Source organism: Anneissia japonica, unplaced genomic scaffold, assembly GCF_011630105.1.
Source record: "Anneissia japonica isolate Jap-2015-1 unplaced genomic scaffold, ASM1163010v1 scaffold11779_len1430905_cov172, whole genome shotgun sequence".
NCBI classification, from domain to species: Eukaryota; Metazoa; Echinodermata; class Crinoidea; order Comatulida; family Comatulidae; genus Anneissia; species Anneissia japonica.
The window spans coordinates 666,241-680,170 of NW_022740041.1; the positions used below are offsets into that span (position 1 = coordinate 666,241).

The following is a 13,930-nucleotide window of genomic DNA, read 5'->3' on the forward strand; positions in this document are numbered from 1 at the left end:
ATACTGTACTTCTTAAAAAAAAAAAAAAAAAAAAAATTGAGCCATCTCGTGATATTCTTTTAGGAATTAACTACTCTTTTTATGATTAAGGTTTAGTCTAAATCATCATACAAGTAAGCATACACTTTCAACATTGCAGAAAATGAGTGAATTTTGGCTGATCTCAGCCCCTGGTGAGCCAAATGCAAGCCAGACATTTGAGCGTCTGTGCCAGGCAACAACAAATCTGTCACAAAACAACAAGTTCAACATTCCAGACCTAAAGGTTGGAACACTCGATGTCCTTGTTGGCCTCTCAGACGATCTTGGAAAACTGGACAACTATGTCGAAAGGTACAGTTGTAAAAAATTGTTGCTATTTATGTGGCAGTTGCTAATTGTTACACAATTATTAACACAAATTTCTAATTATGAAAATTCGCTGCCTATTTAAATTGATTTATCTATATGGTAATCACACCACTTTTTTTTTGCTTTGACAGTATGGCACATAAGATTGCGCATTATCTTGGTGAAGTACTTGAAAACCAGAAAGATAAACTTGCTGAAAATCTTACAGCCAATGGCGGTAAAGAATTTTTAAATCAAATTCTGTATCTATTGGATCTTAATAATGATTTTTAATCTATGATTTGTCTATAATGTATCATTTTCCAGTGGATGAAAAAGAATCAATATCTGTGTGTATTTTTTACATGTATGATTTTAATATTTTCTGTCTTTCTCTTGTCATCAACCTTTGCTGTTATTTCTATATATGCTTTGATGTAATTCTACTATTACTGTTCTGTATCAATCTTTGTAATATCTATTTACATTCATTCATTCATTCATTTATTCATTCATTCATTCATTCATTTATTACTCATTCACTCATTCATTCATTCACTTATTGATTGATTGATTCATTCATTCATTCAATCAATGTAAATGTTTATCCACCTATATCTCTCTAATTATCGTCAGTATCATAATTTTTAAATAATTTTTTAGTTGAGTTGCCATCGTACATCCAGCGGTTCCAGTGGGATATGGCCAAGTACCCAATCAAACAACCACTAAAGAACATTACTGAAATTATAAGCAAGGTAACTATTAGTACTGTAGGATAATTGTGAACTGTTACCATTTGTAATAGGGAAAACAGAGACCATCAGCTGAACTGGTGGACTTAACGACGGTGTATGCACTGAAACATGCATGTGTCCCTCATTTTATTGTATTCAAAATCTGATGATAAGAACTCGGGTACTGTTAATGAGATATAGATTTTTGGATACTGTATTTAAAAACTGGGGGAAAAGGGGCATTACCACCGTTGTTTGACATTTTTCCCCAGTTTTTAAATATTTACAAATCTGTATCTCATTAACCATTACTGAGTTTTTGTTGTACACGCTTTTTTTGTCTTAGAAAAATCAGTTGTACAACATATCAAAATATTTCTTCCTCCAGAGCTTTAGCTTTAAACCACATTGTCTTTTGAAAGTGACCATTAAGCCATATGTGTATCCATTGCAACACAGATTTCTAGATTTACATTAATTGTTTTTCTCTCTTACAGCAAGTGAGTGCAATAGATGCTGATTTAAAGACTAAGTCAAGCGCATACAACAGTCTGAAGGGTAACTTGCAGTCCTTAGAGAGAAAATCAGTGTGAGTTAATGGCATTTTGTTTTATCACAGTCTGTTCCTTGTGCAAAAGTTCTTAGTGCATTAAAGCAAAGTTTACTTAGCTTCAAAATGGTAATCTGAAGATTGCTGTTTGGATTTTGTTATCTGCCACAATACTATTGTATAACACAGACAATAATCAGAATAATAAAATTATTATTATTAATATTTACAGAGGGAGTCTATTAACCAGAAATCTAGGAGATCTTGTGAAGAAAGAGGACTTCATTACAAATTCAGAATATCTGACAACAATACTAGTTGTAGTTCAAAAGTAAGTTTAAATTATCATTGCATTTAGGCATGGAGCTGGAGGGTGGTGTTCGATATGGTAATAACCATTACTATACCTCATAAATATCAATTAGACAATAACATTTCATTGGTCAATTCCACCTTGTAAGGTAGCTTCCCCACGTGTGCTAAATTTACATATACGCAGGAAAAAAGTACTACCCAAAATCGACTACCGCACCCTTGCGTACGTGGACAGTATGCAAACTGTGTAACTTTACTCCCACAGATCAAAATTGCTATTAGATGGAGAGTTGTTTAATATTTATGAGGTATAGTAGAACAAATACAACATGAATTATTTCGGCAAAGTAGTGAATTCTATTTCCCTCATTGTTAGATGTTTGGAACTACCTTCCTCCGCTTCGTGTCGGGAGCCTTCCCAATCATCCAACACCGTGGGAAGTAGAATTTACTACTTTACCTCAAACCAAGCTGTATTTATATACAACTCTGTATCTGAATTTAATATGCAATATTACTTTATGGTGCAAAAAGAACACCAGCATTGGCAGATGATTTATATATATTAGAACAAATAAATAATTTTATATATTTTCATCTAGTGCTGCTGTCAACGATTGGAATTCTAAATATGAAGGCCTAGCTGATATGGTAGTTCCAAGGTCATCCAAGTGAGTTATCAATCAATTAGATAATCATTGCATCTGTGAATTATTTAATCAGTGACTCTATCAAATAATCAATCATTTAATTAACCAATAAATCATTTATCTGTGCTCCCCTTTATTTTTAAAATGTGTACTTGTACTATTTTGAATGATTTATGGTTGATATTATAGGTGAGAGTTAAATCTTCCTAACACAAGCAACATGTATTTTCTTGGGAACTAGTGTTAGTAGATGCTACACTCAAGTCTGAGGCAGAAGCTCCTGTTCCATTGGTGGTATCTGTGTTTACAGTATGCACTGTAAAAAGGGTGCTGCCCCGACATCAGACACCAAGAAAATTAAAATATATAACAGAATAATAAAGCAACAAAATATTAAATTGTTTTGATCTGTATGACATTGGAACATTTTTTATTCTTTTAAATGATCAATACTATGTTTTGATTTTTTTACAGTTTAGTTTTCTCAAATTTTATCACATACAATATGTCTTTAAAGCCTAGTTTCCATAAAATCGCTACAGTGTTTTCAGTGCAAAAGTCCCTGACGCAATCAGGAGGGCTCCATAATTCGACCGACCATTTAGCATCACCGAAAAACCGTCAGCAATTGTGTGTAGCGATTGTATGGAAACCAAGCTTTATCAAGAGTCTGTTTTTAATATTTTTGTTTCAGTAAAATATACGAAGATAATGAACACTCGCTATTCACAGTAACGCTGTTCAAGAAAGTTGTCGAGGAGTACAAACTACATGCCAGAGAAAACAGGTACGTTGATTGATGATAGAGGTAAAGGTAGGAGAGGGGCATTCCACAGTATTAGTGAAATTTTAAATTATATTTTGACATTAAATTTGACCATTCCATTAAGTACAAACTTTAAATTATATTTTTCTCATGTCTGAAAACATCTCCACTCCCTAAGCATCATAGAGAACTTCATACTGGAAGTGGCGAGTGATGAATGAGAATAATAATATGTAATTACAGTAACTACTTGAGCTGCAAATACAGTGTTACACAAAATATTAACTTTTCTGAGCTTATAGAATACAGTAGTTGCATATCATATACTAGTGGAAAATATTTATACAAAGGTTAGATTCCTGATGATGACATAATTAATGTTGAAATATTGAATCTCGACACGGTGGTGTGGCGATACTTGGAGTATTTATTATAAATCAAAATCAAATCAAATCATCAAAACATTTATTTTCTTCTTTCTCAATTTTTAATCTTATCTGAGATTAATCAGTGGACCTTTCGGTTTAAGGTTAGGTTAATGCCAGAAAAAAATTCCTGTGGTCTGCAAGGCCTGTAGAAATTTTTTGAATTTATACAAAGGTTAGATTCCTGATGATGACATAATTAATGTTGAAATATTGAATCCCGACACGGTGGTGTGGCGATACTTGGAGTATTTATTATAAATCAAAATCAAATCAAATCATCAAAACATTTATTTTCTTCTTTCTCAATTTTTAATCTTATCTGAGATTAATCAGTGGACCTTTCGGTTTAGGGTTAGATTAATGCAAGAAAAAAATTCCTGGGGTCTGCAAGGCCCATAGAAATTTTTTGAATGCATTAATCTAATTTAAGTATAAATAATTTCCTCTAGAGTATAGATATGCACTATTCTAATTGCTGTATAACATTATGGTTGTATATAATTCATTCAACAAACTTATTATTAATCATTATATTGTGTTGTAGATTCACAGTGAGAGACTTTACATACAATGAGGCTGAATTAACAGCGGGGAAAAATGAACTCAATAAATTAGCAGCTGACAAGAAAAGACAGTTTGTATGTTAAGCTATTTATAATTATTACTATTAGGCCTAAAAAAGTAAATTGTTTGTTTGTCCTTTAATGCTGAAAATTATATAGGAGGGGCAGGCGCAAACATAGTAAATCGCAATGCTTGCAACTAAGCCTGTCTCAATATTGTTTATCAAAGGGTATTCATCAGACTGAATAAAAATAACCCATAATCGATAGTTTGCAATGAATTTAGGCCTAGAATGGCGATGCCTTACATCAGACACCAAATTTAGACAACTTTTATGTGCAAAATGGAGAAAAATAAAGATCACTTTTTAAAATTTGTGAACACAAGATAAAAAAAGAAGTTTTTTCAAAAATGCCGCTCCTATTATTCCGTGAGCTAGGGGAGCGCTGGAGGGCAAACAAACAATTTTTTTAGGCCTTATCATCACCATTATTTCCATTACCACCATCATCATGATCATCATAATCATTGTCATTATTTTCTTATATTTGTATGTAGCACTCTGCTATTGCCCTTTAAAAACCTGGATAAATTTTGGGAAAGGCTCTAGACATATAAAATACAATGAAAATAGTAATTAAAATCTTATTTCTGTAATGTTTTATTTCTTTGTTTCAACAGGGACCCTTAGTTCGCTGGTTAAAAATCAACTTTAGTGAGGTGTTTATGGCGTGGATTCATGTAAAGGCATTAAGGGTATTCGTAGAGTCAGTCCTAAGGTAAGAGCAATACATTTATTCTACAACATCCTCGTTTCCCCCTTTTTCCTTACAATTACATTTTTAAATTAATATGAAATTTTACAAAAAACTCTAGTTTCTGTAGATTATATATATTTTTTTTGTTACTGAGATTAATTATTACAAGAATGTTATTGGAAAAATATAACACCAAACAAAAATAACAAGTAAAATAAATCCTACATCTACCTTAAAAATAAAGCAAGAACAGAAGCAGCATATACTGGGAAACATTAATTTATTTTGCAAAGTTTTTGGTTTTATTTGCTATTAAACTTTTAAAGCCAGGCTCCGGAGAAAAATTATCATTTTTTACATACATACTACATACTTCTAAGACCCAAAAACGGTGTTGATGACAAAATTGGGAACGTTAATGAGGTACAGATATTTTAATACTTAAAACTGGTGGAGGGGTGGGGAGGGGGAGGGGCATAACCACCCTTTTTCGTCCAGTTTTTAAATATTTAAAAATTCATTTCATTAACCCTACTCAATTATTTTGTCAAACACCCTTTCCCTTTTTGTGTCTTAGAAAAATAAGTTGTACAACATATTGTTAAAATAATTTTTTTTCTCTAGAGCCTGGCTTTTAATGGCTGTATATTTCTTAGCAAGTTTATAATCATTTAATAATTATTATTTATATCCATGTAAACAAAGGTATGGACTTCCAGTCAACTTTCAAGGAATGCTGGTTCAACCATACAAAAAGGCACAAAGAAAATTGAGAGAGGTGCTTCAACAGAAATACAGTCACCTTGACGGAAGCAGTGTAGGAATGTCAGAGGTATGGACAGTATTCTTGGGAGTGGGATGGGGTATGGGGTTAAATTTATCTGGGTCAAAAAAAAAACACCAAAGAGGCTAAAATGTAGAGGAGTACAAAAAAAGTGATCTCAATCAGTCTGTGTTGGTCTCTCAGAACACTACTTCTGAACATGATTTACAATTAACAATAAAGTAAAAACAATCATCATCATCATCACTACTATTATTATTATTATTAGTCAGTGGCTATTGTTACACCTGTCTTAAATGAATTCCTAATTCTGATAGGATGTATTGTTTGTACTGTATTAGGAAAATAATATCCAATCAGAATTTGGAATTCATTTAAGACAGGTGTAACAATAGCCACTGCTTTATATTTCTTTTTTGTCGTTTGAATTGAGCCTTCGGCAAATGCACACACCATTTTAAAAGTATTGTAACATGGGAGTAAGAGCGGTTGGTGCAGCCGTTGCATTTCAGTCTCACAACCTCGAGGTTGGGTGTTCGAACCTTCGCTGTGCATTTCACTTGTGTTGTTAGTTAAGGCACTTTACCTATGTTTGTCTCTATGCACCAAAGTGTATATATGGGTACCCGGTGGTTCACTACTGGGGAGGAAAAGGCAGCGTGGAAAGGAACGGGCCACCCTACCACACAATACCAAGACTTAGTATGTTCAATAATGAATACAGGAATACCTTTACCTTATAACACATGATTTCTTTCTTTCACAGACTGTTCTAGATATCCCAGGCTTAGCTATAGGCCAACAGCAATACTACCCCTACGTATATTATCCAATTCAAGTCAACTTCTGGGATAGGACGTGAAGTGATCATCAACATAGATATGCAATAATAGGTTACTTTCAAATTGGGGAAGGATGGATTAATATTAAGAATTAGTATTTGTATGGACCAGGGTGGTGCATATTATAGTATGTAATAGAGTTGTTAATAGATACATGGAATAAAATGTACTGGAGCCCCATTCAATATATATTTGTGAAGTATACATTTATATGTGTTGTACAGTAATTTAGAATATGGCTTTACATGCTGTTTGTACAGTATTCATTTTTTGTATTTGCCATACAATTACATACTTAATATTTATACCCTAAAAAAATTTGACTGAACCCCAGTAAGCCACCATAAAGTACAATCTAGAATAGTGACCCACTACTTTAACAATGTCTAGTGGGTTTACTAATCAATGCCAAAATTGTATACTCAAGGATAGAACTACAAATTTATATATAAGCAACATTTTTGTGTTTATAGCTGTTTTAATTTGTCTTCTAAAATGAAATAATAGTTATTTGTGTGAAATGTCAACACATGAATGCCTAATTTAAAAAATGGAATAAAAAAAGTTATATTCAAATTAGTATGAGAGTGCCATTTCGGGCTATCTAGATGTTCAATAACCATATAATGTTGTACCTCAATCCCAAATTAGATGGTACCTATACCCTCAATTTGTAATAGTCCATCCCTGTGCCCCACCTATTTCAAATTGATGGGTCCGCCATTGTGTATGTATGTAACACAGTTCTCTATTATAACTACCTAAAAAAGGAAAAGTAACCCAGGGTTTTTCGATCATTAAGTTTTACAGTATATGCCACACAATATAAAATACAATGCCAGGAAACCATGACATACACGAGTGCCATTAGAGAATTGACAATATGTGACTGGCTCTGGCCAAACCCTACATTTCATTTAATTTGTTTTTGCCTTGTTCATGTACAAAATATAATAAAATTTACGAAAAGGTAATCCATGTTTCCCCAAGAGCCGGCAGGATTGCCAAAAAGTAAAATAAATTACTGAGCTATGGGGGGAAACATGGACTAGCAAGATAATAAGAAATATCAAAATTTTAAAAATAATACAAGATACACATTTACATCTCAAAATTTAAGTTAACATAAAAATTCATAAGCATATGTTGGTAAAAGTCAAAATTGAGTTTTCAGTATTTTTAATATTTTATGTATTAAAATTTTTAAAAATTTTTATTTAATAAGAATTGGTTGAGAATTAGCAAAGTTATAAATACTTAATTTATTGGATATAAGCCTATAGGTTAAATATTGTAATATTTAAAATGATTTTAATATAACTTTCAGTTACATTTAGCGGTTGATGTTTAAAAGGAAACCTGAAGTTGGAGATGATGATTCTCGATTGTCTTTGCTACTACCGCATAATTTGAAATGCTGTCTAAATGTATGGTTTTGCGTGAGCCAGACACATATGTATATGTATATTATAAATTGTGGTTCATGAAAAAGATATGTGCGTGTATATTTTGTGTACCCAATACATGCAAGTAACTTACTTACCTATGTTTGACATGTTTATGAGAAGAGCCTACATGTTATTCTCAAAAATGATAGAATTTACAACTCCCAAGTTAATGATCATTAGACTACAAAAAAGGAAATATCCTGCCGCATTATTTGAAAAATTTCTTTGTTAGATACCGAGTTTACAGTTTGGATGAAAATTTTATGAATATTTTTATGGTGCATAGAGTCTGTATGAGGACTTACCAAGTTTAAAATTAATTTTGGAATTTAATATATGGTAATCATTTTATTTTATATTGTATAATTAATATATTATATAGTAGAAATTTTACTGTTATTTGTGGAATCTCTAAGCCAGGCATGTATTAACAGATTTTGTTTGATGAGTTAGAGAATTTATAAGACTATTAAAATTTTGATGGTGATATACGGTATTGTTGGGTGTATATACTGCAAAAAAAAGAACAAGAAAAAAACACAAATTTATTATCTGTATGTTTAATTGGGTATGGTTTTAGCTATTAATAGGTGATCATAATCAAATACAAAAATAATTTGTAAAATCATGGTTTAAGCAGTTACTGTATATGAAGTGGCATATTGTGTTGTATTTTCACCTCAATTGTACTCAGCTCAGATTAGGAATAGAACTGTTACCTTATAACATTCCATACACATTTGGTGGGAGGAAATGTAGTAGTATTATTAATGTTTGCATTTCTAGTCTCTTGTTCTTGCACTATTGCTATTGATCCGGAACTTATGCTCAACAAATGATATGGTTACTAATAAAATTGTATGTTGCTCAACAAATGATATGGTTACTAATAAAATTGTATGTTGATATCGATGTCTTCTCGTCTTATCTTGTTTATGTTTACGAAGGTACATCCTGCAAAGGACCTTACAATCCATAACCTCCCTGCTCTGTACAGTACTGGGTTCAGTCCATGTCTTGAGACAATTGTGTACACTGGGCCTACGGTTTATAGTTCATATTCGAGAAGACTTGTACAACCAGAATCATAGGTCGGCGTGCCACTCGAACCAGCACTGATATTATGGCTGTAAGCACCCCTGCTTTAACATCTTTCAGCAAGGTTCAAGGTGGTGGACCATTGTACCCAGATAAGCAACACCCAATTCCGCCCCACCATGTTTGTGGCTGAGGGGAATAAAGTGTAGGTTATGCGTAATCTGTACGCCCCTTTAGAACAGCTGTAATGCTATAACTAAATCTGAATTTCTAATTTCATATTAACACCATCTTTGGTCAGGTTATTACTAGTACAGTATCATCGACTAAAGTTGTATTAGATACAATTGGAAACCACTTGTGTTATCACTGCCTAGAAAAGCAATCTTGCCGTCCTTTTCTGTCCTCGCACTCTTTCCAGCATTCACGCTACTGAAGAGACTACTCAGGCAATACTTAACATTCTTGTGTAGCGAACCCACTGTCTGCCAATAATGACGAATATCTATATTTACAAAGATCACTATTAAATTTTTTATCTCGTACTCGCATTTTATTTATTTATTATTAAAATTTTATTTTTATCTTCTCTGCCTAGATGATTTTTGAAAAAAAAAATTGAAATTTTTTTAAAAAGTTTTCTTTTCTTCTGCTCTCTACGGCAATTTAAAACATGATATAAAAAAGGCCTGGGCTTGCGCATCCAACTTTTTTATTCCGCATCAATTATGCTGTTCAACATCAGCATCACATAAATTCATCACACAAACATTTCTTCACATACCGCATATAGTCGTGTACAAGGCGACACCGCTTGCAAGATCATCCCCGAGTTTGAGAAGATTTTTAACAATTTCTGTATGTTGGGTGTATTCAGATGACCCTCTTCCCTGATTCATCGTTGAAATTCCTCCTTTATTCTGCTTTTGTGGTCGTGATACTGCATTTAGATGGTGAAAGATGGAGCCAAATGCAAGGCTTCAGTTTTTAAATGTCCATCAAAATCTTATTTCCCCCGTATTTACAATTGCGTTCATTCTCGCTGACATTTAGTAGCTTCATTGCCGTAGTAAATTTGTATGTCGTATGTATAAGACGACCCCTGTATATGGTATCTTGTTCCATTAGTCACACTATGGAGCCGGTCTCCCATTTATAAAAATGTTATAAATGTATGTTCAAATGCAAGATCTATAATCGGAACTGGATTTTAACTTCAGCAAAAATCGGAAAAGTGATCAAGGAAATCTAAAAATATTTCATTTTAAAAATTCATACATACAGTATAGTACAATACATAACAAGCTGTATTAACATCTTTGATGCCAGATTTAGATTTATTGCTCAACAAGCATAAAAAAGAAACACATATTTTTTTTTTGAGTACTATTAACACACATAACATTCATTTTAATATATATACAAATCAAGTTTTATTTTTATTAGGTAGAGGATGGGCATCATTGCTAAATATTTCCATCCAATATTATCAACCAATCAACAACCTCCTGTATTGGATTTACATTTGCATGTGCTTTTACTACAGGAGTGAATCCGATGATGGGGGTGGGGGAATAAAGTATGAAAAAGACAAAGTAAAAAGAATGGCATGTAAAGCATTCATACTTCTAAAAGAGCTGTAATTAAAATTGACAACACCAAAGTCCACAATGTGCCTGACTTTGATGGCCCCAACCCATATATTTCTCTGGATCAGCTACTGTATAGGCACTTAAATAATATACAGTCTGCCCTCCAATTCGAGACCACATTTGGAGATCTGAAAATTTGGGGTGGTCTTGGATTTTGGTTGCCAAATAAAGCTTTAATGTTAAGGGGTTAAAGATTGTTATTTGGTTCTTTGAAAAAGTGGTCTGGAATTTAGAGGGATCTCGAATTGAAATCTGCAAAAATTAAAGTTTAATCTTTATTTTCTCCTTTAGATGTTTTTTGCAAACTATTTGCTAAATAAGGAAAATGAATTTTATTTCTATTTTTTTCCCCGCTCTCCTCTGACGATCTTAAAAAAAAAAATATGTTCTCTAAACAAGGAATAGAAAATCTTACTTACTTACTTACTTAAAGAAAAAAGTTGTATTTTTAATGTGTCCAAATTCTGCCTATTTACTAGAATATCATATTTCAGTACCTTCATTCCTGTATACCAGGGGATCTCAACTGGGAGCCTGCGGGCCTGCAAGTGCGTGACATTCGGCCCACGAGAACAAGCCGAAAAATTTTTTTTGTTATGCTTGGGCCTAGATTTCAAACCACAACTGAACTAAAACTGGACTTTATACAACTGCCACACGCTTCAAAGGCTAATTTCAGTAACTAAGCAGGTAAGATCATGATGTAACCAGGCAGATGTAAAAATAATTTTTACATCTGCCTGATGTAACAATGTAAGATGACATTGTGTGATAAAATAACATTTTGACTTTTGCATTACCAAACACAAGGGTAACTTTCTTAGGTCAAGATGCCTTGTATAAGCGTGTAGTGACTTATTAAAAAAAAAAAGTCCTAATTTGGGAGGGGACACCCCACCTCCCTTCCAAACAATCCCCCAGCTCACGCGTACGGAGGTCGGATGGCGCTATGCGCCAAAGTACACCTCTTGCCCTGGCCCTTCAAAGTTATTCAATGAACAATTTTTGCACCTATTGTGATATAGTTGAGAACCCCTGCTGTATACTAACACATTAACAATGCTACCATGCTGGTTCCATGCATCATAAGTACATGTATTGTAAAATGTATAAAAAAGGTAATTAGAATATAATAATACATATCTCTCTCCAATTAAAGACCCAAATTAACCAAATTCTTTTATATTCCTTATCATTCTAAATTAGAGACCAAAGCTGCTAAACACCACGGAAACCTCAGTCCCAAAAGTGATCTTTAATTAGAGGGAGACGTGTAGTTGGAAATGAAAACTTGAAAATATTCAATTATTATATTCATTCAACTACGATGGCTAGTATTTGCTAGATCCCAAATTCCAGAATAACTTTCTTCTCTTGAAAATAATTACTTTGCTTCTTTTCTGTTTTCAAAATTCCATCTGTAGTCAACACATCTTGTATTAACATCCTCCTCAAGTTTGATGATTCTCTGGAAAAAAAAAATTTAAGAAACCACATCGGTTAAGTACGGAAGCTTAAAGTGACTTTCCGAGTTTCCATGTTCACTTGGAAACCTGGAACAAACACTTAAATTTTCCAAGATAATTTATCTCAGAAAGATGGAATTTCAAGATAATTTATCCCGAAAAGGAGAATTTCCGAGATAGGTTAACGAAATTGGTCCCCCTCCTGCCTAGTGGAAGAATCCTTGGGGTAGGGGCAGTGGCGCACAGCATCAGTTGATCCACAGAGTTTACCAGTGTAATACCCAGGTTAGCCGCTGTAACCTGATATAGTACACATGGTGTTGTACTTTGTTGTGGGTACTGAATAAACCGGCTAACTGAACCTGAGAATATTGTTTTTGTTATTCCATTTCTGCTGTCCTGTGTTATACTACTGTGGTGAGTATTATTGCACAAGTTTATGGTTGTGTTTGTGAGCATGTGAGGCGTATAAACAATCAGTGGAGTACATCTACTGCCGAACCTGAGCTATCCCAAAAGAAGATCGTTACATTGGTGTCAGAAGTGGGATCGTTATATGAGTCCACACCACCCCTATTCTATAATGGAATAGTCTGCCCCTCAACCCCTATTCAGGGAATGGAATAACCCTAGGGTAGGACTAGTTTGGAGTTTAGCGGGAGAAGGACGTTTATTGAGGAGCCGAAGCTATGGAAGAAGAATAGTACATGTAGTGATGTGACTACGTCACGATGTTGATCATATCATGTGACTAGGGCGGCCAGCGTGATTAGCTGGAAGATATGCTAAGTAAAGACACACATAAAATGGACACTTGTTGTAGGGTCGTTATTTGGTATGATGTGTCAATTGAATTGGAGTATCGGATGATTTGTTGCAATCATCAATAAACAATATTAAACTGGCGACGAGGTAAAATACCTGTAGAACCAGGGATCCGTGATTTTACAGACCAAAGTGGTGAGTGAAATCAGTAATTATGGCGTCAAAGTTTGACGTTCCTCCGATCGCATTTTTCGATCACGAGGCACCGACGGGCTGGGAAGCGTGGTTGGAACGCTTTGAGAATTATGCTACGGCGGCGAACGTTAGCAATGATGTGAGAAAACGTGCATTGCTCCTACATTTCATAGGCCCTGTACATTTTCTAGCTTGCCTAATAATGGAACAACGTATGCTCAAGCAGTTGCGGCTTTGGAAGCATATTTTAAACCAACTGTGCATGTCGAATATGAAAAAGCAGTGTTCCGAAAAATGCAACAACATAGAGGAGAGAAAATTGATGCATACAACATCAGGTTGAGGAGACAGGCGTCGAAATGTAGTTTCACTGACATGGATGCTGAGTTAAAGAGTCATATTATACAAACCACCAATGACTCCAAGTTAAGAAAAGCAGCTCTTCGAGACAACACTATGATGTTAGATCAGCTTCTGATAGCAGGAAGGACCAATGAATTAACAAGATTGCGTACGTCTGAGATGGAAAACAGCGCACAGCAACAGTCAGAGGAGGTGAAATTCGTGAGACGTAATCACAGTCGTCATAAAAAGCAGAGACCACAGCCGATGCACAACAGGACTTCTCATCAGTTCCACCAC

General features: G+C 34.0%; 2 protein-coding genes across 4 annotated transcripts in view; one reads left to right on the top strand and one right to left on the bottom strand.

The window, feature by feature from the left end:
- The first annotated feature begins 130 nt into the window (after positions 1-130).
- On the top strand, positions 131-9,084 carry LOC117118183 (V-type proton ATPase subunit C 1-A-like). Its single transcript, XM_033262699.1, has 11 exons — positions 131-333; positions 483-568; positions 994-1,088; positions 1,565-1,656; positions 1,850-1,948; positions 2,535-2,603; positions 3,277-3,369; positions 4,321-4,414; positions 5,022-5,119; positions 5,804-5,930; positions 6,649-9,084. The coding sequence occupies exons 1-11, from the start codon at positions 143-145 to the stop codon at positions 6,742-6,744; spliced, it is 1,140 nt and encodes a 379-aa protein (XP_033118590.1). The 5' UTR covers positions 131-142; the 3' UTR covers positions 6,745-9,084.
- A 1,436-nt stretch (positions 9,085-10,520) lies between these two features.
- LOC117118148 (52 kDa repressor of the inhibitor of the protein kinase-like) overlaps positions 10,521-13,930 on the bottom strand; it is a 38,923-nt gene continuing 35,513 nt past the window's right edge. The window contains exon 3 of one of the 3 annotated variants that reach the window (XM_033262661.1): positions 10,521-12,330. In XM_033262661.1, the coding sequence (XP_033118552.1) occupies positions 12,204-12,330 (127 nt within the window). In that variant the 3' untranslated portion in view covers positions 10,521-12,203. The remainder of the gene's footprint in view (positions 12,331-13,930) is intronic. The other 2 variants (XM_033262663.1, XR_004447011.1) reach the window with 2 other exon arrangements.

Excerpts from the sequence above, each read along its gene's own strand:
- LOC117118183 (XM_033262699.1), top strand. The coding sequence starts at position 143 with ATGAGTGAATTTTGGCTGATCTCAGCCCCTGGTGAGCCAAATGCAAGC. Across the intron at positions 569-993 it reads AAATCTTACAGCCAATGGCG|TTGAGTTGCCATCGTACATC; the intron begins GTAAAGAATTTT and ends ATAATTTTTTAG. Across the intron at positions 4,415-5,021 it reads CTGACAAGAAAAGACAGTTT|GGACCCTTAGTTCGCTGGTT; the intron begins GTATGTTAAGCT and ends TTGTTTCAACAG.